We start from the raw sequence: 26,330 nt of genomic DNA, 5'->3' as shown, positions 1-26,330 counted from the left end.
ACACAATATTTGTCTTTTTGTGTCTGACTTATTTCACTTAGCATAATATTTTCAAGGTTCATCCATGTTGTAGTGTGTGTCAGAATTACCTTTTTATGGCTGAATAATATTCTTAAACATATATATATATTATACACACACACACACACACACACACCACTCATCTGTTCATCAATTCATCTGTCGATGGATATTTGGGTTGTTGCTACCTTTTGGCTATTATGAATAATGTGGCAAGGAACACTGGCATCTAAGTATCTGAGTCTCTCTCTCTCTCTCTCTCTCTTTTAATGTTTATTTTTGAGAGAGAGAGAGAGAGAGAGAGAGAGAGAGAGAGAGAGAGACAGAGCATGAGTGGGAGAGGGGTGAAGATAGAGGGAGACACAGAATCTGAAGCAGGCTCCAGGCTCTGAGCTGTCAGCACAGAGCCTGACGCAGGGCTCGAACTCATAGACTGCAAGATCATGACCTGAGCTGAAGTTGAACGCTCAACAGACTGAGCCACCCTGGTGCCCCTGAGTCTCTCTTTTTAATTCGATGGGTATATATTGGTGGTTCATATGGTAATTCTGTTTAGCTTTTTGAGGAACTGCCAATTGTTTTCCATAGTGGTTGCCCCATTTTACATGGCTTTTTGTAAAAAAAAAAAGAAGGAAGGGAGAATTGTTGGCAAAGATGTGAAGAAATTGTAACCCTCGTATGATGCTGGTGGGGATGCTCATGAATGGGATTAATGCCCTAATAAGAGAAGATCTAGAGAGATCTCTAGCACCTTCCACCAAGTGAGGACACAGTGAGGAAGTACCAGTTATGAACCCATAAGCTAGCCCTCACCAGAGGGTGACTGTGCTGTAACTTGATCCTGGACTTTTCAGGCTCCAAACCTGTGAGCAATAAATTTCTGTTGTATATAAGTTACCAGGTCTGTGGTGTTTTGTTATAGCAGACTGAATGGATTAAGATATCTAGGAAATAAATATGGGCTTCTTCCAGTGATGATAAACTATGTTGTTGGTAAGACACAAGGGACAGTTTATATTAAAAATGGTACAGCTGTTGGGCGCCTGGGTGGCTCAGTCAGTTGAGCGTCGGACTTCTGCTCAGGTCATGATCTCATGGTTCGTGGGTTCGAGCCCCGCATCGGGCTCTGTGCTGACAGCTTAGAGCCTGGAGCCTGCTTCGGATTCTGTGTCTCCCTCTCTGTCCCTCCCATGCTCATTCTCTGTCTCTCAAAAATAAATAAACATTAAAAAAAATCATACAGCTGTTTATTCTCTAGGATCCAGAGTTGAGTTATTCATTCCAATAGGAACTAGCTGCACTTCCTACTGTAGCCAAAAAGATTTGTTTGGATACAATAAAGCTAGCTTTGTAATTTATAACACACACACGCACACATACCTCATTACTTCCTTTGGTTTTCTGGCATATCCAAGTTTGTGGTAAGAGTTTCAGTATGAGTTTTCTCTCCAGGCAGCAACGGGCAGACATGCTTGTGCATGTGCTTGTGCTTGTGCACAAGGCATGCTTGTGCAGCCTTAAGGAACCCATTCAAAGTCACGTGAACCAGACACTTATCCTAAGGAGACACAAATAATTGCTGCCACTCTCACAAGGAGTACTTCTGTGTTGAAGAGTTTAGAAGATGGCACCAGAGTCCCTGGAGTTGTATTCTGAAGATCTGTTCAGGAAGGTGTGTTAGCAGGCTTCACCCTCTGGGGGACTCAATGGCAGGTAAGTAGAGCAGGAGTGGCACAACAGCTTCTTCTGGGGGAAGGAGACCCTAACGCAGACTGGTGTAGAATGTACCAGAAGCTCGTTTATGTCAACCTTGTTTTAGGATCCAGCTTTACAAATAAACCTAAACAAACAAAATAACAGAAGGTGACTGCCATTGGATGGGACTTCTCCGAGTAGAAATGTATACACAAGGAAAGGGATTTAGATTCATATTTGTACCTTCCGTCTCTGGGCCTACTCTCATTTCTTACCCATATTAAGAGTCAACTTTTGACTATCACAATACCACAGTGCCTCTCTTCCTCTCCCAGTCCTCTCTCACTTTGTCATTTCACAGTTCATTACCACTTCCATTAGAGATAGTCAGGAAAGTGGAAGGAAGTGAAATTACAACTAAGCTATTTGGAACCTTTGATATTGAAAGGTTTAGGGAGATAGGACACCTAAACCACAGCCTGGAATGGAGTTTTTAAATTGACTGTGGATTCCAAGTGTTCAGGATCTTCCTCCTGCTTCTTTTATCCATCATTTCTGCAAATAGCTGATACTTGGGGGGTGGGGTAGGTGTGGAGGAATAGAAGACACAAAAAGCATTAACCATAAGGAAGAAAACTTAATAATGCAACTATATTACCACGAAGAAAACCTTCTGTTCATAGAAAAAGATACATTAAAGCAAATAAAAGACAACTTACATACTGGAAAGTGAAATGTGCAGCTTACATATCCAATGGAAACATTAGTTTAATACAAAATATAGAAAGAACTCCTATAAATCAGTTAAAAAACAAACGAAAAAAGGAAAAAACCAAAAAACCTGAACAAACAGGAATTTCACAGAATGGGAACAAATATGGTCAACAAATATATGAAGAAATGCTCATCTTCATAGGTGATCAGAAAAATAAAAAGATCACACAGAGATAACATTTTACAACCATTTGATTGGCAAAATCCAGAAGTCTAACTTTACCAATTGCAAGAGAAGATAGGGATCTCATGTATTGCTGGTGGGAGTATTATTTGGTATAGCTTTAGAAAACAAGCTGGTGTTCCCCGTGGAGCTGAACACTCCCCTACTCTACTCCTAACTATCTGCCAACCTCTTGCCCGTGTGCACGACAGAATGTTCACAGCAGCCCATTCATAGAAATCTGGGGCCCAACGTGATGAGAGGAAACAAATCCACTGTGGTTTAGTCACACAATGGAATATCATACAGCAGGAAAAATGAGGAAACTACAGGCCAACAACAGGGTGAACTTCAGCAACATGAAACTAAATGAAAAGAAAATCAACTCCCAGAAATGTACAAATAGTATGATCTCTTTTTCACAAAGCTCAAAACAAACAACTAAACTGTATATTCCTGAGGTATACACATATAATGTTGATAAAACTTAACAAAAAAATAATAAGGTGTGGACAAATATAATATTGTATGTTAATTATACTTTACTAAACCTCGGGGGGGAAAGCAGGAGGATGAGATGGGAAAGAAATTAGGTAGGGATATAATATTAAGATTCTGGTTCTTAGTTGCTGGTAGGCTTCAGGGTGTTTATTATTAAATTAAAAAATAAACACATTAGTGAATGAATAAATAAAAGATGAGTGTTTCACGTACCAACGAGCCTGTGTGTCCTAACTCAAAAATTCTGATGAACCCAAACCTGGGCATTTGAGGTCCAATAAGATAAAACAAAATAGAAGCAAGGAAAAATTAATGGATATCTACATGAACTTGTCTAAATGCGAAGCTACAGATGTAAGGCTTCAACGGCTCTTCCCTTGTGAAGGCCCTGTGAGAGCAGGGGCTGCGAGTGCTCAAGGACACAATCTGGAAGCTCTTCTGGTAAACTGCCTGTAGAGATCTCAGAGGGAAGGGACGTGCATTTCCCAGATAGCAGCAGCATGTTGGGGTTTCCTTCCCCATCTGAAATAAAAACTCAGGATTGTACCCAATTTTACACCCTTTTGCTTAAATTTCTTAAATTGTGCAAGCTTTAGGTACCACAAAACCTAGCTCCTGTGCTGGTAATCCACTGACATAAGCACGTCACAAGGTACAAGGGCCTAAGGTGGTCTCTCCCTCCAACCTACTTGGCCTCCTTCCCAGAGGGAACCACTGTCTGTGTGGCATTCCTGAAGATTTATGCAGCACAGGTGTATACAGATCTTTTCCCCTCACTGCCATGTATTACTTTTTATTTTGAAATGGCAAGCTGACAGAAAAACTGTGAGACTAGTACAAAGAATGGTCTCCTCCGGAACCACTGGAGACTAACTTGTCAAAATGTGGGTAAAATGATGATATATGAAGTTATTCATATTATATCTAAGAGCAAAAGACTGGGAAAACATTCATGTCCAAGATTTCCAATTCCAACCCACAGAGCTCATTCTAGTTTTCTCTCCTTCCATATCTGGAAATGCCTTCTCTGACAGTGAGGAACCTAGCTCCCATCTCAGCTGCCAGCCTATATAGATGCCACCGTCCCCCGTGGGCTCTGACACCCCATGTGGAGCTGTGCCTTACCCTACTTGGGCTCTGACATCCTCCACCAGACACTTGCCTATGTGGACACCCTCCTCACTCCACTCAGGCTCTGACATGGTACTTGGGCCATCACAGCCATGTGTCGCTGCGGCCTCCAGGTCAATCCCAAGCCTACCATGCCTACTCTACCTAATTGATTTTGAGGTAAATTATTCAGGAAGGAAGAAAGGAAAGGGCAAAAGGGAAAGAGGAAGAAAAGGGGAAGAGAATGAAAGGGTCTCTCTACATTTTTCATACTAATGATAACATACAACATTCACTGTCCTACATTTGTGGTTTTCATTCAACATGTTGAGATAGCTCCATAATTAAGGAATTTCCTTATTCTTATTTATGGCATCACGATATTCCACGGAATTTTTTATGGCATACTCAATATGGTTGTTTAACCAGTCTCATATTGATGGATATCTGTTTGGCCAATCTTGCTACTCCAAATAAGTTTACACGAGTAATGTAATTACTGTGACAGCACAGCAACTTCTACATTGTAATTTTGCACACTTTAGTGGCATAAAGTCCTGGAAATGGGTGAGAGAGTACATGACTTTGTAGTCTGGATACACTTTGATAAGTAGCTTTCTACCAGTAGTGTATAAGAATACCTTTAACTTATGTTTTGCATGACAGGGACTTGAGAATTTCTGAGCATTTGTGGATTATAAAACCAAAGCAAAGCAAAAATAAAAAACAGCCTCCAAAACCCCAAACACAAAACCCAAAATAGTCCAAACCAAACTGAACCAAACCCAAAAAAGAGATAATGATAGCTTCTTACTTGTTGCCTCTGAGTACACGGTCTTCTCATCCACACTTCGGATATTACAAGAAAGAAACAATTTCCTTCCTTCAACTTTATCAACTTGACTATTTATCACAACAACAGAACCAAGGGGGATAGGCCTGCAGAAGAAAAAAGGGAGACAAAATTAGTTTTTATCAGATTTATGTAACACTGAGATGACCAAGTGCTTGTGAAGGGTGGCAGTCTGTAATAACTGGTATCATGTGCGACCAACCACGTCAGATAAAACACCCCTTTACCTGGGATGACCCCAGCGGCTGTCCACAGCCCTCCCTCCTGAGTGTCACTGACTTCAGGTGGCAACTGGGCACCTGGGCCTAAGCTGTTCTCGAGGTTAGGTTCAGAGAGGCCACCAGGGATTCAGGCTGTCACTTCTGAAGACCCAGAGCAAAGTCTGAAGGGAGCTGAAATCCTTTAAAGAAGTGAAAATGGGACCATGGGATGGTCCCATCAGCTTCTCTCATTTTCTGTCATAATAAAACATTTTCACCCAATTCCCTTTAGAGTGACTATCACTAGAAAGACATCCAATAAAAAATTGCCGGTAACAGCTTAATATACTAAGCCAGCGCTGTACAAGAGAACTTTCTGTGGTGATAGACGTGTTCCACCTCTGAGCTGTTAATAGAGCAGCCACAGCTACTGCGATGAACCATGTTCATCATTTGCAATAGCCAAGTGGTGGAAAAAAACCAAATATCCACTAGTGGATGAATGGATAAACAAAATGTGGCATATACATACAATGGAATATTTAGCCTTAAGAAAGAAAAAAATCTGTCACATGCTACATCATGGATGAACCCTGAGGACATTTTGCTAAGTGAAACAAGCCAGTCATAAGAAGAGAAATACTGTATGATTCCACTTACATGAAGCAACTAAAGTAGTCAAATTTATAGAAACAGAAAGTAGAATGGTGGTTGCCAGGGGGTGTGGGGATGGGAAAATAGGGAGTTACTATTTAATGGGTATAGAGTCTCAGTTTTGTAAGACGGAAAAGTTCTTAAGAATTGTTTCACAACAATATGAATATACATCACACTACTCAAAAATGTATTTTTTAAATTTTATTTTTATCTTTTTTTTTTAATTTTTTTTAATGTTTATTTTTGAGACAGAGAGAGACAGAGCATGAATGGGAGAGGGGCAGAGAGAGAGGGAGACACAGAATCGGAAGCAGGCTCCAGGCTCTGAGCCATCAGCCCAAAGCCCGACGCGGGGCTCGAACTCACGAACCATGAGATCGTGACCTGAGCCAAAGTCAGACGCTCAACCGACTGAGCCACCCAGGCGCCCCTAATTTTATTTTTAAATTTTATTTTTTTAAAATGTTTTATTTTTGAGAGAGAGAGAGGGAGAAAGAGAGAGAGAGGGAGAAAGAAAGAGAGAGGGAGAAAGAGAGAGAGAGAAACAGAGCATGAGCTGGAGAGCAGCAGAGAGAGAGGGAGACACAGAATCCTAAGCAGGCTCCAGGCTGATTTGTCAGCACAGAGCCCGACGTGGGGCTCCAACCCACAAACCACGAGATCATGACCTGAGCCGAAGTCGGACGCTTAACTGACTGAGCCACCCAGGCACCCCTCAAAAAAGTATTTTAAAAATGTAAGGCACAAAACCTGTTCAATCTAAAATACCACTATGAACTCCTATCCTTTATTAAACATTAAATACTTTCCAGCTGTGACACAGAAATGGCCCAGCAGCAAGGTTATCCTGCCCACCATGAGAACACATCTAATATTTTCCTAGTCTTTAGCACTATTCTCCATTAAAAAGAAATCAGGAATCTTTGTAGAGCAGCTATTCCATGTCTTGACACAGACATGCCTTGTTGTTGCAAAAGTAATGATAGTAACAACGTTAAAAATAAGAAGCAGCCAACATTTACTATTTGTTATGTCACCAGATACTGTCCTAGGTGCTTTACATGAATTAGTTTGTGGCTCATAATGACCCTATATAGTATATTATCAACCTCTAAGTCACCTGTCCAAGGTCACACAGCTAGTAAGTGGCAAAATGGGCATTTGAACCTGCTCCAAAGTCTGTCCTTTTAACCAGTACATTATATGGTCTCTCTGGAGACAAAAGTACTTAAAAATATATCTGGATAGAAATGAAAGGACAGGAGTCCGTCTAAAGAGACTCCTAACAGGCCAAATGCGATTTAAGCACAGAAAAGAGGGTGATAATTATAACTAACTATGTTATGGAAAGCCAGGAGTCCCTAATGATTCTCAAAAGAGGGAAAAGTTAACAAAAGAATTATAAAACTATAGCTATAATTCAAAAATAAGGATGGTTATGAGAGGATAAGTTTAACTTTTTAAGCATACAGAGAACAGTGCTGACAAGTAAGTGTTTCTTTTACACAGTATATGTCTGTCTCACATGTATTTTACTCTATGAAAGGACATTGCAGACACAGAGTAAGGGGTGTATATAGGTCAGGTTTGGAGAGGCTGCATTCAAAGAATTATGTTTACACACTCACGGCATAAACAATCTGGTAGTTTTTCTGAGTTGTACGGGAAGATCTATAAAGGATTCCTACATTCAACAAGTGCCTTAGTTGAAGGTACTTACGAATCTGCGTGAACTGAGGGCAGGCGAAGACTTGGACAGCCCTCATCATGCCCATCAGAGCTACTACGGTTTATGCTCCCTCAAAGTGTGTGACATGCAGGTGAGCTGACATGCGAAAACATCTATATACGTTCGGTAGATTTACATTCAGGGACAAATGCCATTTGAGACAATCTCCGTAAGAACCCTCACTAACCCTTTCCCCTACAGTCAGAGAACTGTCAGGAAGCCAAACAATTCAAGAAAATGCAGGAATTGTACCCTTAACAGAAAGGACTGATGACAGAAAATAACCAGCTAGAAGGAAGGCAAATGTCTTGCCCAGCTGGAAGAAAACTCATGTCCTTGTCTCCTGGGAGATGGAGCCTGCCAATTAAATGAGATGCACTTAATTGTAGGTAAGCCATAAACCAAAGCAGAAAAAAATACAATGAAGATACAATGGACTTGGATACCAAAAAGGAGAAGTAGTAGGTTACAAGAAAAAGTGTAGGTCCGCAAAGTCCTCTGACATGGTAAGGAAATCTTGATGCCAACAGGGGCTTGGCTTCATGAACTCAGGCATGTACACCGAATGCCTTCAAAGGAAAAATCCTGACCCACCAAGAATGTCCAGGATGACTGCCCAGAACCTACAAGTTCAGTTAACTGAAATGGTTCTGCCAGGGTCTGACACCATTATTGGATGCCTAATGAGCTTAAGAAGTATACTAACCTGAGGGAAATAGAAATGTTGACATCCTAAAGAAATTAAGCTCACAATGAAAAATTTTTAATAAGTATAGGTGAAATAATAAGTTTTATGATCACTGAGATAATTGTGTTCATGGCAAAAAACCCACATTAAGGGAAAACCCCAATATTGGGCTTGTTATTTTATTTACTGAAGTATTTAGTACAATTTGATTGTTTTTTCTTTCTTTCTCCTTTCTTTCTTTCTTTCTTTCTTTCTTTCTTTCTTTCTTTCTTTCTTTCTTTCCTTCCTTCCTTCCTTCCTTCCTTCCTCCCTCCCTCCCTCCCTCCCTCCCTCCCTCCCTCCCTCCCTCCCGTCCTTCTTTCGAGGGTGGGAGAGAAGAGAGGGAGAGAGAGAGAATCCCAAGCAGGCTCCGTGCTGTCAGCAGAGCCCGATGTGGAGCTCGAACTCACAAATCGTGAGATCATGACTGAGCTGAGATCAAGAGTCAGACACTTAACCAACTGAGCCACCCAGGTCCCCCTGATTATTTTATTATTATTTTTTTAATGTTTATTTATTTTTGAGAGATAGTGTGTATGTGCGAGCGGGGGAAGGGCAGGGAGAGAGAGAGGGAGACAGGATCCAAAGCGGTCTCCATGATGACAGCAGAGAGCCCAATGTGGGGCTCAAACTCAAAGAGCCGCAAGATCATGACCTCAGCCAAAGTTGGACACTTAACCGACTGAGCCACCCAGGTGCCCCCCCAAATTTTATTTATTTATTTTGAGAGACAGAGAGAGAGAGTGAGCAAGCAGGGGAGGAAGGGGCAGAGAGGGAAAAAGAATCCCAAGCAGGCTCTGAGCTGTCAGCATGGACATTCAACCCACTGAGCCACCCAGGCGCCCCACTACTGACTTTAAATGGAAGTGTTGTGTGGAACGTCCAGGGAGTCTCCTAAAAAAGGAGATGGCTCTTCTGCCCTCCCTCAATCCTGCTGTCAGGACATGTGATGACTCTTGGTGCCACTCTGTAATGTGAAAAGGTGAGCTGGAAGGAGACTGCGTCTCTGGGAACCAGGGAGATTGCCATACCAGCCCAGAAAGCCTTCCTCTGGACTCCTTTATGTGATACATTCCTACCTTAAGTCATTTTTATTTTGAAGTTACTATTATGGCAGCTGAGGGAGAAATTAAAGCAGCTGGCCTCCGATTCTTTCACATCTGTGTATGTGTGTGCACATGCAGGCCTGTGTATGTGTATGTGTGAGGTGGAGAGCAGACAGAAACCCTCCAGGGAAAAGGCGATAAATGACATTGTCTAGTTTTTTCAACTGGGCCTCCAGGAAACTGGCAAACTATAGCCCCACTAGCCAGCTGCCTGTTTTTGTAAATAAAGGTTTTTTTTTTTTTTTTAATTTTTAAAAAAATGTTTTAGAGAGAGGGAGAGAGCGAGAGATCGCACACATTTTATTTTTTTAGATGTTTATTTATTTTGAGAGAGCATGCTTATTGAGAGAGAGAGAGAGAGACAGAGAGACAGAGAGACAGAGAGAATCCCAAGTAGGCTCCTGCTGTCAGCACAGAGACTGATGCAGGGCTCGGTCTTACAAACTGTGAGATCATGACCTGAACTGAGATCAAGAATCGGACGTCTAACTGACTGAGCCACCCAGGCGCCCCTGTAAATAGTTTTACTGGAACACAGCTATATTCATTTATGTATTTATGTATTGTCTATGGCTGTTTTTGTTTTGCAATGGCACAGTTGAGAAGTTATGTTAGAGACAGTACGGACTGCAAAACAAAATATTTACAGAAAAACTTTTGCTGCCCCAGAAATTAAGTGAAAAAAGCACCTAGGAGGAAGTGCCCTTTTCTGTAGAATGCCTCACTAAGGATTACTTACATTAAGTAAACCCATAGTCTACAAGGCATGGCTTCCTGATGATGGCCACACAAACCAGACAACTCTCTGGGGTAGAAAACGGAGATGTTCTGTATCTTAAATGCCCCCCACTGTGCAAAGCAATAACCCATAAAACCTCATTTGGAGACCTCATCTACTGAATTGTTCTTAAACTCTGTTTTGCCTTGTTGCTCTTTTGCTCTTCCTATGCAAGTTTCCACACTGTTTTGTTAACTGTAGGTGTGTCTCTGTAGGAACAAAGAATTAAGGAAGACCATGCTGGGCTTTATTTCTGATGGATACCAAACTCATCCTGTTGCCTGCTCTTTTATTTCTGTGTGAAGTTATACAGCTTGGATGTTCTGTTAGGCAGTGGATCCTGGTGCTCCACTCAGATCCCCTTCAATCCTTTTCTCACCTTTGTTTTTGTTGTTTGGTTATTTTTGCCTAGAAACTGCTTTGCTCAAACACAGAAAGCCCGAAGTGCTTGGAATTTTGGTCCCCAGGACAGCCCTCATCGTAGGACTGATGTGTGACAGAGTTCCCTCAAGGTAGGAACAATTCAGAGGCACACAGTTCACTCCAGAGCCCCTTGGATGATCAGGCTGAAGCTGCCCTTTGCAGGACTTTGACAACAGCCCAGCCTGGTTGGCTTCTTCCTTTACCCTGTTTGTTCTGTTCCTCCCACTCCTGTGCTAGTCTCCCCTGGGACCACTTTTATCATTGCACACAAATCTTTGTCTCAGGGTCTGCCACTGGGGAGCCTGACCCATGACATCTAAAAAGCAGAGAATACGCAGGAATTTACCTTTTAAAACTGATGTTGAGGCTGGCAGTCATGGCAACTCCTACGGCTACTACAGCACACGTACCAAGAGTAGCATCAATCATGGTTGCAATGGCACCTCCGTGAAGGAATCTAGTTACAACAGAGAAAGAGAAAGTTCTCAAAAGGTCTAAAAACAGAGCCTCTCAGGAGAAATTATCCAAGAACATCTCCATATAATTTACTTATGAAAGGTCCACTTCGTCCATGTTCAATGAACTGAATGTCAAATAATATCCATGTCCCCAGCATTTTTGGTCATAACATAATAGCATAGTATTGGTAATACACCAGAACTTAATGGTAACCAGAGCACAATCAAGCAGAAAGCTAAATTATAATGTAAGAAATTTATCTTTTTATTTAACTGCACACATCACTGTTTAACAATGTAAGAAAGGTAGATAAACAGAAACAAAGAAAAATAAAAAATTGAAGGCCTATAATCCCACCATCTAGTGACAAACTGCTGTAAACATGTTAACGATACTCTCAAATTATACTCTATTGTTCTGTCCCATGAGTTTGTGATTTAATAATTATAAACATCTTTCCATGTCAATAAATATGTACCTACATTGCCACTGTAATGTCTTTAGTGTAGTCTATGGATATATGTGGATACTATAAGTTAATAATCTTTCAGATCCAGACTTCTACTGATCTATGGGATGTTATCTGTCATTCTTACCCAGGTGCTCCTTGCAGGTAGGGACCTCCTTGAAATATGCAAACTGTCCTGTCTTCAACACAATTATGGAACATTGCATATTCAAAGCCCAGGCCTTCCTCAAGGCTTCTGGGAAAGAGCTGGGCCTGTGACAGTTTTTCTTTCATTAGCTTTGCGTCTGTAGGGAAACGAAGTGGATGGGCATATGAGAAACAGGTATAAGGAAGATGCCATGGCAGAGCTAAGCACCTGTACCTTGCAAGAACCACAGGTTAATGGAGGACTGATTACAATGTCAACCGGGTACAAAATTATAAGGGAATGGGAGTGTCCCACAGAAACAGAATATAGGATCTTTGCCCATGTGGAATTAACAGTCTAACTGGGGACACAGTAAACATAAATGAAATCAAAACCAAACACTTACACATGGCAATCAGGAAAAACAGTATATAAATGCTGAGGGTATACTAAATGAAACAGTAAATAAGATATAGACAAAAAGTCTTCCTAGAATAAGTATGGCTTAAATGGGATTTAAAGAAAATGAATAGTGTAACAGTAGGGAGGTTTTCCTTGCAGATGGGAGTTCAGCTTCAGTAAAGGAAAGTTACCATACTGAATCAAACTCAGATCCAGTTCAGCCCAATATTCTGTGTGACTAGGACTCTAAGCCCCAAAATTCAGGGTTAGAACCTTTAAAGTTCATGAAATCAAATTTGTGAGTTGTAATCAGACTTTGAGAAAACGAGCAGGGGAGGGGCAGAGAGAATCCCAAGCAGGCTCTGACACGGGGCTTGAACCCACGAACTGTGAGATCATGACCTGAGCTGAAATCAAGAGCCAGACACTTAACAGACTGAGCCACCCAGGTGCCCCTGAAAGCTGTTCTAAAGGTAGGGTGTGTTTATCCTTACACATCTATGTTAAGATTTAATTCCCCCAACTCTTAGCTTTCTTTCTTGGTTCATCATGATTTGCCACACATAACACTAAGTTTCTTTTATTGTTACTGAATTTACATTTACCAACTTGGAAAAAGATAGGAGATGTGAAGATTTAGGAGAAGTGGGGAGAATGGCTTTTATTTAGGCCATGAACATCCCAGGGGCGGGGAAGGTGCCTGGTCTTCTAGACTCTGTACACTCAATAAGAGGCATACACTGCATATGCGCACACTATATGCACTCTAGGGATTTCTGAGAAAATTAAGGGAGAAAGAGTTACAAGTGAGGACCAGTATCATAGGAGATGGGAGAATTTAGTTTTGGCCTTGAACTTGTTCCTTCCTCCACACTTTAACCATACAGTGAGGAGATAAACCTCAATGATCTCTGAGATCCTTCCAGCTCTGACATTCTGGAACTTCCAGATAAGCACCAAAACCTTCTAATTTTTTACACAGGCATTCAAAATTCCTGATCTAGATTACTAAACCTTGAGGTTATCTCATAAAAAATGAGAAAAATAAAGTTTGAAATAAGTTTGTTAGAAATGCAGACTCTTAGACTCTACTCCTGAAATACTGAAGCAGTCTGCATTTTAACAAGACTCTCAGGTGGATCACATTCATGTTCAAATCTGAGGCACTGGCCACTTACAACATGGGACAACAATGATGATAGCAGAGGAGTGGCATCCGGATCTCAGCTGTCAGGACAGAGGCTGCTTCAGATCCTCTGTCTCCCTCTCTCTGCCATTCCTCCGCTAATGCTCTAAAAAAATGAATAAACATTCATGAAAACAAAAAAAAGAAAAAAATACCAAAACATTAATTGCTAATAAGTCCAAGTTTACCTACTTGTGGCCTCTTATTACAGAGTTAGCCAAACATATTGGAGTCTGTTAGTAAACATGTCCTGTGCCACACTGAAAAACTGCACTATGAGGAAGCATATGCTTATAGAAATCATAAAATGTATTCATAAATTTGCCAATCTACACCATGATGGCATCACACAGTTCACAATTGCTTACTTTTTCATTTTCACTAGAAATTAAGGTTTTAATAGGTTTAGAATTCTAACATAGGGGCACCTACGGTGACTCAGTCAGTTAAGTGTCTGACTTTGGCTCAGGTCATGATCTCACGGTTCGTGAATTCAAGCCCCATGTTGGGCTCTGTGCTGACAGCTCAGAGCCTGGAGCCTGCTTTGGATTCTGTTTCCTTCTCTCTGCCCTTCCCCCTCTCACACTCTGTCTCTCTCAAAATAAACACTAAAAAAATTTTTTTTTAAATTTTAATGTCCTTAAAAATACTAGAAATAATAAGGGAAATAACTGTATGCAAATAAAGTGGATGTATTTTTGGTAAGAAAAGGTTATGATGTATGGAGATGGGTTTTTGTTAAGGAAACAAAAGAATAATTTTGTCCGCAAGCAGAATAACTAGTTCTTTCAGAATGATAAGAGGAGAATAAAGGGCAAACTAAGTAGATAAAGTTGGAGAGGAGAGAGGGAGAATCTTACCTTGTGTGATCAAGGTGGCTAACACTGAATGAATTTTTATAAAAGTTTTTTTAAATAAGTTTTACTTACTTACCTGCTTACTTATTTTTGAGAGAGAGAGAGACAGAGAGCGTGTGTGCACAGGTGGGAGAGGAGCAGGGGAGGGGTCAGGGAGGAGAGGGTCTGAAGTGGGCTCTGCATGGACAGCAATGGGTAGCAGAGAGCCTGATGTGAAGCTTGAACTCACGAACTGAACCGTGAGGTCATGACCTGAGCTGAAGGCAGATGGTTAACCGACTGAGCTACCCGGGTGCCCCTAATATAAGTTTTAATAGAATATCAGCACAAAATTAAAATTTAACAATCTTTCATCTGTTAAAAGGACGTTTTTAAAATTTTTTTGAAGGTTTATTTATTTTTGAGAGAGAGAGAGACAGAGCATGAGCGGGGGAGGGTCAGAGACAGAGGGAGACAGAATCTGAAGCAGGCTCCAGGCTCTGAGCTGTCAGCACAGAGCCTGACTCCGGCCCAAACCCACGAGCCAAGCAGTAAGTTCATGTCCTGAGCCGAAGCCAGATGCTCAACTGACTGAGCCACTCAGGTGCCCCACTCCACTCTTGATGAGACATTGTGAAAAGTTTTTCTTTACCTTTTAAGTAATCTGCCCAGAAAGTAAAAATTTTTTATCTTACCAAAATAATTTCCTGTGTTTTGTGTTGTCTTTTTCAGGTCTTTGATCACTTAAGATATGGAGTCTTCTTCTCTATTAAAAGATCTAAGTTTTTGTTTTGTTTTTACAACTATGTACTTTTCTGGTTTGCGTTTGACAACTTTTAATCATCACTCTGGCTAAATGAATAAGTATTGTTCCACATTGATCTATTTGATAAGATACTCTAAAACTTTTGATATTTGACCAAACCAAACCAAAGTTTAAATCAAGTCTTTGAACTCAGACGAACTCTGGGATTTCCCAGCAGGTCCCCAGAACACCTTCTAAAGAAGAGATGTTGAACTATTTCAAGTGTATGAAATTTCTAATAATCTGGTATGTCCTGGCATAATGTTATCAGTCATAATTCTAGTTATCTTAAAATCTATGCCACAGAAATAACCACATTTCCTTGTCATTTGCATTAGAAAGAACTCTCATTAGATCTTTAACCATGGCTATTTTTTAGTCTTTTCGTCATTTACAGACAGTTGTTTTATTCTGATGATTTTGTAAAAGTGCTTTGTCTTCTAAGAGATTCAAGAAAAAGACTCTGACAAGTACAGGTTTCTGATAACTTTAAGATCACACCACTGAACTGGGTAAGAATTTCCAGAACTCTAGTGGAAAATTCAATTCATAAAGCTGTCAAGATCAAGCAAAACAAGAATTAATTACAAGGGACTGAATGAGTTGATGAAGATATATAGAACTGAAATATTTATCTTTCTCCTATCTGATCCCACCAGAATTGGAAACTCTTATTGAGTGTTCTTATTTTCATAGTAATCTATTTATTTGGAGATAATCTGTTCCTTATAATAGACACAGATAAGACCAAACAGTTTCAAGGATGAAGGCTAACTTTATGGAGTCAATAAAACCTCCTTCAGAAAACTGCCTGGTATTTTGCTTGCTGGGTTCCTAGCATTACAGGTGGGTAAAGATGGTCGCTTCCTGGCAGCCCGAGGAACTGCAGAATATTTGGGGGACCGTGAAAGAAGAAGAATCCACTCAAATTCATATGTATTATAGGCAAAGACAGTGAGTGGCTTTTAAAAGTCCAATCTGGGATTCCTTATTAAAAGTAAACACTCCAAAAAAACCTATGTGGCCAATCACAATTCTTACAGCACCTGTGTAAATAATCAGGTCATATTTAATGAGACTAGATTTATTTTGCAATCAAACTAGTCTTACTGTGATTATTTGATACAAATGGGTGACTGTAGGGGCGTTAAGTGTCCGACTTCAGCTCAGGTCATGGTCTCGTGGTTCATGGGTTCTGCCCCCCCCATCGGGCTCTGTGCTGACAGCTCAGAGCTTGGAGCCTGCTTCGGATTCTGTGTCTCCCTCTCTCTCTGCCCCTCCCCAACTTGCACTCTGTCTCTTTCAAAAGTAAATAAACTTTAAAACAAACAAACAAACAAAAACCAAATGGGTGATTGTAGAGAGAAAAAGTATATTTCCATACCACACTTTTGCGGATATCAGGTCCCAGTGCTATTAACTGTCTTTGCGGTTCTGTTATCTATCTGCAAATTTACTTGGATTCTAAATTCTTCTAGTTTCCTCAAATATCCAATTCCGACCCTCCAAACTAATGTTTCTAATTTTCTCCCACCCTTCTGACTTGGAATGACTAAGAACAAAACTACTTTTCCTGAAGCCCTGCAAACTGAAGCTGAACTGCTTTGATAGAAACTTCACAGAAATCACAATGGCTCACCTGTGGATAGTGCTTTGCCTGTTGCAGTTTGGCTGCTCAGAGGGTTCATACCTGATGACATCACCAGAGATAGTCAAACTGCAAACCAGGAAAATGAGACTGCTGAAGGACTTTCAACCACCTCAACCTTCCTAATTGATTAAGTTCTTCTTTCCAGTTTATCTTTGAACTCAGGCAAAAAGCCCTCTGGGCAAAGTATCCCATGATGGGAACCAAAACTATCCCCTCAAGCAATAAGGACTGCCCTGAGGCAGCCAGAACCCCCCCCCCCCCAAAATCTGTAATTGACCCCAAGATAATGACATCTGACCTTTACTGCCCACAGGCATGTACCTGAAGGTTCAGAAGAGAAGTTGACCAACATAAAGCCATTTTGGGTTTTAGGTTGACTCTTAAAAGTTAGCAGGTCATAAAAAAAGTTATAGCCCATTGACAAGTACTTGAGACAGGCAGAGTGACCTTCCTCAAGAAGCTTAGCTGCCTTGATGTTAATTAATACTTCGCTAGAGGCAACAGGCAACCTTAGCTTGACATTAGTCTGACCTCCAGGGTCCTGTAAAAGTTCCTTAGGAAATTTTCTTTCTCTCTGCTTCCCCCCTATCCCCCAAGATATATGTTAGCAATCATCCTCCAAGCATATGACCCCCTGATATACATCTGAAGGGTCTCATGACAGAGTTTTTATTGGACAGTAATAAATGACCTTCTCCTAACAGCAGCTAGCCCCTCAAGGTCTTGGAAACCTTGCTTCCAAATTCCTTAGAGATTTACTGCTCTCCCTAACCCCTTCCTAACTTGAAAGTATACAATCAGCCATTCCTCGAAACCCTAAAGAAGCTCTTTCTGCCCATGGGTCCGGCCCTGTGCTTTAATAAAATCACCCTTTTTGGGGGCACCTGTGTGGCTCAATGAGTTAAGTGTCCAACTTTGGCTCAGGTCATGATCTCACTGGAGCCTGCTTTGGATTCTGTATCTCCCTCTGTCTCTCTGCCCCTCCCCAGCTTGTGCTCTCTCTCAAAAATAAATAAACTTTTTTTAAAAAATTAAAAATAAAATAAAACCACCCTTTTTGCACCAAAGATGCCTTAAGAATTCTTTCTTGACTGTTCACTCCTGAACCCCAACATTTTCACATCAGTAACCAGTGCCTTCTGTTCTGTTTTATACTGACACTTAAATATTCTTTATGAGAGAGTGGCTGTTCCTACCAGGAAAATAGATTTTGATGTCTTCAGTCCTTTGAGTAAATTTACTTTTATATGAAGGCAAATGTTTCCAAGAGCCGTCTTCACTTTTTTTCATGAACTGGTCAAAGAGAAGTCTCATGTCCTCGTTCCAACTGGGGTTGGGGAGAGAAAGGTCCATATGAATGACCTCAGAAGAAAATGACCTCTAAAAAAGAGAGAGGAGAAAATGAAGAACAATGGGAGGTGCACTCTATTTCATAACATATTGTATTTTCCGAGACTATAACTTGCTGCTTCTCCTCTTCCCAGAAAACTGTCATTTTAGAGTGAAATCATGTTTCAAGTATCACCTGGTCCAACCTCCTTGAGAGGAGGTGACTGAGGGTGAATGATGTGCTCAATATCACCCAACTACCTACTAGCAGAGCAGCATTATTCCCAGGTCTGTGGATTCCTTTTTTAAAAAAACCTTAAGCACAAGTGAGCCAGGAACTGGAGATAAAGTGATGAAGGACACACATCCTCCATGTAAAAAGTGTCATCAGTAGGGTATGCAGGGAGCCAGAGCACAGGAAAAGCGTTTATCTCAGATGGGCAGGGGGTGGGGGGGGGTGGGGGGGTGGGCATGGTTCAGGGACTTGAATCTTGATTAGACAAACAGAAATTAGCAAACTAGAAAGGGTATTGTAGGCAAGGGAAAACTGTATGCAAAATCAAGGAGGCATGACATAGTTTTGAGGGGCCTTAGGACAACCATATGAAGTAGGTACTAATTATTATCCCCATTTTACAGATGATGAAACTAAGGCCTAAAAGAAGCCTGGCTTCGTTTCAGTGCAAGGGGAGGAGCATGGCTACAGAAACGTGTGGGGAATAAGCTTAGAAATTCCCTGGACTTATACCAATGCATTAACAAGGCATAAAGAAGTACAAAGCCAAAGGATGCTTGGGTAAATAAGACTAGTACCCCAAGAGAGACAGGGGAGTGCAAAGGCACCCAGACTAGGCCCCCAATACAAAGGTATATGAGGTAAGCAAGACTAGGCGTTCAGGGCAAAAATGTCCCCCAATTTAGTACTATAGCAGAAAGCTGCTTTCACAGGAGGAAAGGACCAAGCTAGGTAAACAGGTAAATTGGGCTATAGACCGCTATGCTGTAGGTGAAGCTGCCCAGAGCGGAGACGATTAACAAAAGAAAGGTGCCTTGTTAACTCTGAGGTCACTTGTCCTACCTGTCTCATCCCCTAGGCTAGCTAATGCTGGAAGCCCAGCTATCCTAGCCTGATGGCAAGGCCCAGGCTGTGGATGGATTGGGACTGTAAGGCAGCCCACAGACAGTGAAGCTTCTTGTACTCCCACTTTTAGGTAATTTGGCCTTAATAAAAGTACCTGGGGTATTGTCTGTGGGGGAATTGCCCTCGACAGGCTCCCTGGGAAAAGAACTATTAGAAAAGAAAAATAGGTTCCTCAAGGAAATTGTGCGGCCCCACATTTAGCCCTTGCTACTCCTTGTGAAGACTCCTCTACCTAAAGGAAGAATAGCCTCATACATTTGCCAGCATAGGGACATATGAATTTAAAAGCCCCACTCCAGCAACTAAGGAGTGTATCTACGGGCACAAGTTACTCTAACCCCTACGCCCACTTGGCCCCCAGGAGGCATTTCAGATGATGATTGAACCTAGTCGGTTAAATTACAGAATACTGTCCCTCTGAGAATGTATAAGGCGTGGGTTCCTAAGGTCCTTTTGGCCCCCTCCTGGCACCTTGGACCAAGGCAAACACTTTTGTTCCTCAAACCACAAAAGGTTCAGGGAAACAACTAAGAGGTCATGTCCCTGTAACTCTTCCACTTGAGGTGTTGAGAGATAGATGACCTTTCGTGAAAACAGCAAAGCAAATGCTTTACAGATTATAGATAAATGTAGATACATAATGAAAATAATGTAAGAAATTAATCAATAAGCAAAGGGCAGGAGGGAACATTATGAGAAAATAACCATGTTATTTCTTAAAGGTTGATTAGACATAGGAACATTTTTAGAATTAGGTAATGTTAGAAAAACTAGATGATGTATGCTACAAGGAAATCACTAGCAAATATAATGCTATGTTTGCCACAATAAATCAGCCAGTTCAACACACTGCTGTTGTTTGTGTCCATTATTTTTGGTTTTTTATTTTAGTTTTATTTTCACTTTTTTGCCGATGCCGTTCATCCTTCAGGAATCCCTGGACCTGCTGGAGCTGGACTCCGGCAAGCTAAGATAAACAGAGGTGGTGCCTCATGTCCACTGTAAACAACCTTCTGCCTGGCGTCAGGATTTTGTTTTGTATTAACCCAAACCCCTAACCCCGAATACCTTCAAGATCCCCTTTCCCTCACGTCCTCCAGTTAATGTTCAGTTTCATTGTTTCTTTGTGCATGTCCATCACCATGTTTGTAAGCCTTCTGATCCTAATAAAAATGGGGCAAGGACCCTTATTTGGGGCTCTTGTCTTTTCCCGGACATTAGCCATCTCTCGCATTTTAATCCTGTGTCCCGCTCACTTGCTAGACAAGAGAGAACTTTAGCCTTAGAGTCTACGACAGAAACAGGCTTGGCTGTGAGAAACTTCCACACTAAGCTAGTTGGCCTGAACTGATCTGTATCTGCAGTACTCCAAAATGACAAGATGTGATCTGGTCATCATATGAAAGATAGTGGGAAGGACCAAGACTGGATCTGAGGACCCTGCGTGGAGGATTTTAGAGGTAACCCAAGTGAAAAATTATGAATGCATGAAGCAGAACTTGGTGGTCATTTTGATAAGGAGAAAGGGAAGAGGAAAAACACAAGCACCCACCCCCGGTTTCTGAATTGTGCAACACAGTGAGTGACAGAAACAATTACCAAGAAAGAGATATAAAGAGGAGGAGGTTGGGGGGACAGATGCTTGGGTTCATAGTAACCACAGCTTCCACCCATGCTATTTCTCTGCAGCACTGAGCAACACTAACACTCCTGTGCCCAGGAAGCAAGTGGAATGGTGCAGAGGCCCTGGAAGGGGACAAAGTGTGACTTAACTAAGAGGAGCAGGACAAAGCAAAGGCACCAGAAAGGAAAATTGGTTCTTTTGACTTTGGCAGAAATCTTGGAACATTTAAGATCACAGAAGCTATTAGCTCTGTGGCATTAGACTTCCAGCCACCTATGTCAATTCAGATTGAATGGATCTACAACACTAGGACAACACCCTGAAACCAAAACAGCAAGGCTGTGCTAATGACAGGAGAAGCAGCCGACCAGACTTCTGCTGACACCTCGCTGGCTCTCATCCTGGCCGATGGGGACACTATAGGTGGCCTGTCTCAAAAACTCTACAGAATTAAAAACGTCTTGGCTGAACAGAAAAAGCATCAACTTCACAGAGGAAATGTGAGCAGGATCAGACTGCTCCACTCCCTGGCCCAAGATTTGTACCTTTATTTTTTCCTTATGGCTTTGAATTCACTCATCTTTAGAACCCAGCTCAGAAAATTTGGGAAAGAAAAAACAATTTTAAAAAATCCACCCATTACCTATTATCTATCTTAAGAAAAACAATGTTAAAATTTTGATGTCTCTCTACCAACTTTTGTTAAATGTAATCTTTCTTAATAAACTTGTAATTTCAGTAAGAGATTTTTTTTTTTCTGCCTCACCACTTAAAAGTATTTAGTGCCCACTTTCTCATGTCCTTAATCTCAACTATCACCATTTTCAACAGCAGAAAATAGTCCTTTAAACTAATTAACTTAGCCATTTAAAGTGTTACCAGTGGCACCTGGGTGGCTCACTTGGTTAAGCATCTGACTTTGGTTCGGCTCAGATCATGATCTCGTTGGACTCTGTGCTGACAGCTTGGAGCCTGCTTCAGATTCTGTGTGTGTGTCTCTCTCTGACCCTTCCCTGCTCACACTCTCTCTTTCTCTTTCTCAAAAATAAACAAACATTAAAAACATTTAAAAACAAACAAAAATAAAACTGTTTCCAATTTTTTGCTGCTTTAAATGAAAATGTTCATTAGAACATTATGAAAATAGCTTTTTCTCTATTTTGGATTATTTCCTTAGAATCCAGTCTCAATCACATGGCTTTTAAAGTACATGAATTCTGGGGGCATCTGGGTGGCTCAATTGGTTGGTTAAGCAACCAACTCTTGATTTTGGCTCAGGACATGATCTCAAGGTTCATTAGTTCTTGCCCCATGTTGGGCTCTGTGCTGACAGGACAGGGCCTGCTTGAGATTCTTTCTCCTTTTTCTGTCTCTCCCCTGCTTGCAAGGGCACACACACACACACACACACACACACACACACACACACACTCTCTCTCTCTCTCTCTCTCTCAAAAAAAAATTAAAGCACATGAATCCTGGAAATAACTAACAGATACAAGTAATCACAGATAAAATATGTACTGACCAACATATATCAGTTGAAAGGTAGAACAGAATGTGTAGGATTTGGCCCATCCCTAGGTCTCATCTTAAACAGGCAACTGTAGGATGGATCAGTCCCAGCATCCTTTTAAGGACCAGGGTGATAGAGATAACTCAAGAATGACTCCGTTGGCTGTGGGCTCTCCTACCTGATTTCAACTTTGAAAGTGTGGGATTCAACTAAATGCCGTGACTTTTTAAAATCTGCTATACACTTGGCTCTATGCCAGCAACTGGTTAAGACAAAGAGAGAAGACTTAGGCTCTGCCCTCAAGCGCTTGCAGCCTCGGATGTGAAAAATACCCTAACAGAGGTACATACAGACATAGGAGGGACACTCAGGGAAAACTTCAAAAAGATGAGGACTGATGGAGTGATTTCTAAAGGATACAAAGTTCACTAAGGAGAGAAGGGGAATGTTGCACCAAGCAAAGGTGTAGAGAGATGACACAACCGTGTGACACCTTGGGGGCACTGCCAGGATTTCAGTCTTCATGGATGTAAGGTGCAAAGAGAATAGCAGCCAGATGTGGACTGCAAGGTGGAAGATGAAACACATCACAGAGGCTCTGTGGCCTTAACACAGGGCTTAGATTTCACCTGCTAGGTCAATGTTTCCAAAGGCCAAAATGAAAGATGATTTTAGGTGGCACAAGGACAATGACTTATGTATTTTTAAATGCATATTATCAAAGGACATAAATAACACATCACACTTGTGACTTCATAAGTTATTCCTCAGGATAAAGCTCATTAAAGAAAGGTAGTCTTTATGGGAATGCAAGCTGGTGCAGCCACTCTGAAAAACAGTATGGAGGTTCCTCAAAAAACTAAAAATAGAACTACCCTACGACCCAGCAATTGCACTACTAGGCGTTTACCCATAGGATACAGGTGTGCTGTTTTGAAGGGACACATGCACCCTCATGTTTATAGCAGCACTATCAACAATAGCCAAAGCATGCAAAGAGCCCAAATGTCCATCGATAGATGAATGCATAAAGAAGATGTGGTATACATGTACAATGGAGTATTACCTGGCAATCAAAAATAATGAAATCTTGCCATTTGCAACTACGTGGATGGAACTGGAGGATATTATGCTAGGTGAAATTAATCAGAGAAAGACAAAAATCATATGACTTCACTCGTATGAGGACTTTAAGAGACAAAACAGATGAACATGAGGGAAGGGAAACAAAAATAATATAAAAACAGGGAGGGGGACAAAACATAAGAGACTCATAAATATGGAGAACAAACTGAGGGGCACTGGAGGGGTTGTGGGAGGGGGGATGAGCTAAATGGGTAAGGGCACTAAGGAACCTACTCCTGAAATCATTGTTGCACTACATGCTAATTTGGATGTAAAATAAAAAATAAATAAGAAAAAGAAAAGAAAGGTAGTCTTTAAAAAATCATGAAGGTGGCATTTGAATGATAAAACACCTTTTTCCACTATGGGGAGCCTTACAAAGTTTTAAGCAAAGCAGTAACATGAATTTAGGTTTCAAAAACCTCTCTCTGTTGTAAAGGATGAATTCCAAGGTGAGAAGAACGGCCCGGAAAGCAGTTAAAAGACTGACGCCAAGATCCAGGTGAGATATGATTAGAAGTTGAACTAGGTGGAGAGAAATGAAAAAAAAAAAAAAAAAAAAAAAAAAAAAAAAAAAGACTTAAAAGATACTGGGAACAAGGAACGTGGAGAGAGACTGATCATGGGGAAAGAGAAGTAGGAGAGCCTTGGATGATGCAATCTGCTTTGCAGATTAGGGTGGGAAGAAGAAAGGAGGTTTTTGTTAGTGTTTGTGTGTGTGTGTTAGGAGGGGGAAGTGTAGAAGTGGATCTATTAATTTTAGTTACAGGCATGTTGAGTTTAGGTCCTCAGATGAACAGTGTGATGTGAGAAATAAAAACAATGAAAGCTTCAGTTCAAGGGGGTGAAAACTAAGAGATACCTGATGTAAAGTCACTTGTAAATTTTCAGCAGACTGTATACATGAGGGATAAATGTTAGGGACAAACATTACCTTTTGTAGCCCTTGGAAGATGAAAAGTCTTACTTGATCTTTGGTAATATATTTTTCAGGTGGGGCTTGTTACCTGAAGTTATGACTTTTTTTTTTTAAAGTAATCTCTACACCCAACACAGAGCTAGAGTTCACCACCCAAGATCAAGAGTTGCATGCTCTACTGATTGAGCTAGCCTGGTGCCCCAAGTTACGACTTCTTTTTAATATGTCTCCTTTTAAGATTCAGTTACTGAACAGAAAGAAAAGACTCACAAAGCCTATAAATACTACTATTAAATATTCTCAACACAGATTACAAGGCACCGACTAATTAAAGAAAGGAATTTATCTTTGTTGTTGTGAGAGGGGCACTGGACATTATCTTTTCCCAAGTGAAAGATGGTATTGGGTTAATAACCAATCTGCACATTATTCCTTTTTTTTTGTTTGTTTGTTAATTTGAGAGAGAGTGAGAGAGTGCACATGAACAGGGGAGACAGGCAGAGGGAGAGACAGAGAATCCTAAGCAGGCTTCATGCCCAGCATGGAGCCCTATGCAGAGCTTGATACCACACCCTGGGATCATTACCTGAGCAAAAATCAAGAGTCCCACACTCAACCACTGAGCCACCAGGAAACTTCGCCCACGTTATTCTTTAAAAGGTACAAGAAAGAGCTCAATACAGAGCTGTTCCCTCCTCTGTGTTCCTTTAGTACTTCATTTTAGCATACAGTACATTTTAAGAAAATGTTTTATTTATTTTTGGGAGAGAGCTCACAAAGAGAGCTGCGAGCAGCGGCGGGGCAGAGAGAGAGGGAGACAGAGGACCCCAAGCGGGCTCCCCGATGACAGCAGTGAGCCCCACTTGGGGCTTTAACTCACAAACCGTTAGATCATGACCTGAGCTGAACAGAGGCTCAACCTACTGAGCCACCCAGTTGCGCCAGTACATTTTTTTTTTTTAATTTTACAATCTCATCTTTTTCTCCCAAAACTCTCTCAACTGAGAGTTTTACTTGTCATAAAGACATCATCAGACTAATGCCTTGCATATTGTTGGGGCTTAATTAATATTAATTGACTATGTCAGTGAAGCAAAACATAGGAACACCAGAACAAGCAATATTACCTCATTTTAATCTTACAACAACCTCACCAAAAGTGACAAACTGGTTTGAGAATACAATTTTCCGTCAAGCAGAGACGATTAGGATGAACCTCTAGGGAGAGACACTGCTCTTCTTGCGACCCTACAATGTGACGGTCAAGAGCCGGAGTGCTAAGTCAGACTCCAGCTCCACCAGGCGCCTAATGTGACCTTGCCCGAACCATGACCCCTTCTTTATTGGTCATCAGTAGCAGCGGGATTTCCCGAGCTAATGACCAGAATCCAGCATACAGCACGCTGCTTCATACCGGAGTCCCCTCCCTGTCCCTCTCCGTCTTTGAACCTCAGGACTTTAAGTAAGCGACCCCTGCTAAAAATAAAACCGACGCCTCTGGGGCTGACGTTAGCGTTTACTCTACGGTCAGCGGGCTGATCAACAGTCCGGCGCAGTCGTCCTCACCGGGTCACCCCTGACGCAGTCTGGCTTGGCCGCCCGCTCCCGCCGCCCGGCTCCGGGATTCACCCGCGGCGACCACGGGTCCTTCGCCGGCAGAGGCGCGACTCCGGGCGGGCCGCGCAGAACCGCAAGCGTGCGCAGTCGTGAGACGCAGCTCCGCAGCATGGCTCCGACAGCGACCAAGGCTCGGGTCCGGATTAGTGCTGGGCCCCCTGCAAGCCAGCTCCTCCCCATTCACCGAAGGGGCACGTGACCCCGGCGCGCGCCTTGAGGCGGGCGGGGCAGCGGCCTTTGATCTCGTTAGACTCTGCGCCCCTACGGGGGCAGCCAGCCTTAACCAGTTCCCCGCCCGCCAGAGCGCTGGGGCGCAGAGGAACTAGGCCTGCCTCCCGCGCTAGGCCCGGGAGGCGGGGAGAGCGGGCGGCCCCGCCCCACCCCGCC

General features: G+C 41.8%; 1 protein-coding gene across 2 annotated transcripts; it reads right to left on the bottom strand.

The window, feature by feature from the left end:
- Window positions 1-1,251: 1,251 nt before the first annotated feature.
- On the bottom strand, window positions 1,252-26,330 carry THEM4 (thioesterase superfamily member 4). Of its 2 annotated transcripts, XM_040461284.1 has the most exons (7): window positions 25,893-26,330; window positions 17,869-18,052; window positions 16,661-16,711; window positions 11,793-11,949; window positions 11,084-11,194; window positions 5,079-5,203; window positions 1,252-1,861 (listed from the first exon to the last, which is right to left on the bottom strand). In XM_040461284.1, exons 1-7 carry the CDS (start codon window positions 26,121-26,123, stop codon window positions 1,821-1,823), a joined length of 900 nt encoding a protein of 299 aa, XP_040317218.1. In that variant the 5' UTR covers window positions 26,124-26,330; the 3' UTR covers window positions 1,252-1,820. The 2 variants fall into 2 exon arrangements, with proteins under 2 accessions (XP_040317218.1, XP_040317219.1); XM_040461285.1 differs by lacking the exon at window positions 16,661-16,711 and having other exon boundaries at window positions 25,893-26,320.

This window comes from Herpailurus yagouaroundi, unplaced genomic scaffold (assembly GCF_014898765.1).
Source record: "Herpailurus yagouaroundi ecotype Mexico unplaced genomic scaffold, PumYag 254, whole genome shotgun sequence".
Lineage (NCBI taxonomy): Eukaryota > Metazoa > Chordata > Mammalia > Carnivora > Felidae > Herpailurus > Herpailurus yagouaroundi.
Note: the sequence above shows the minus strand (reverse complement) of the source record. Positions and strands in the feature narration are given on the sequence as shown.

Coding starts and splice junctions, on each gene's coding strand:
- THEM4 (XM_040461284.1), bottom strand. CDS start 26,123: ATGGGGAGGAGCTGGCTTGCAGGGGGCCCAGCACTAATCCGGACCCGA. Junction 11,950..16,660: donor AGGCAAAGCACTATCCACAG/GTGAGCCATTGT, acceptor GTTTCCCTACAG/ACGCAAAGCTAATGAAAGAA. Junction 5,204..11,083: donor CTCAACATCAGTTTTAAAAG/GTAAATTCCTGC, acceptor TTTCTTCTGCAG/GCCTATCCCCCTTGGTTCTG.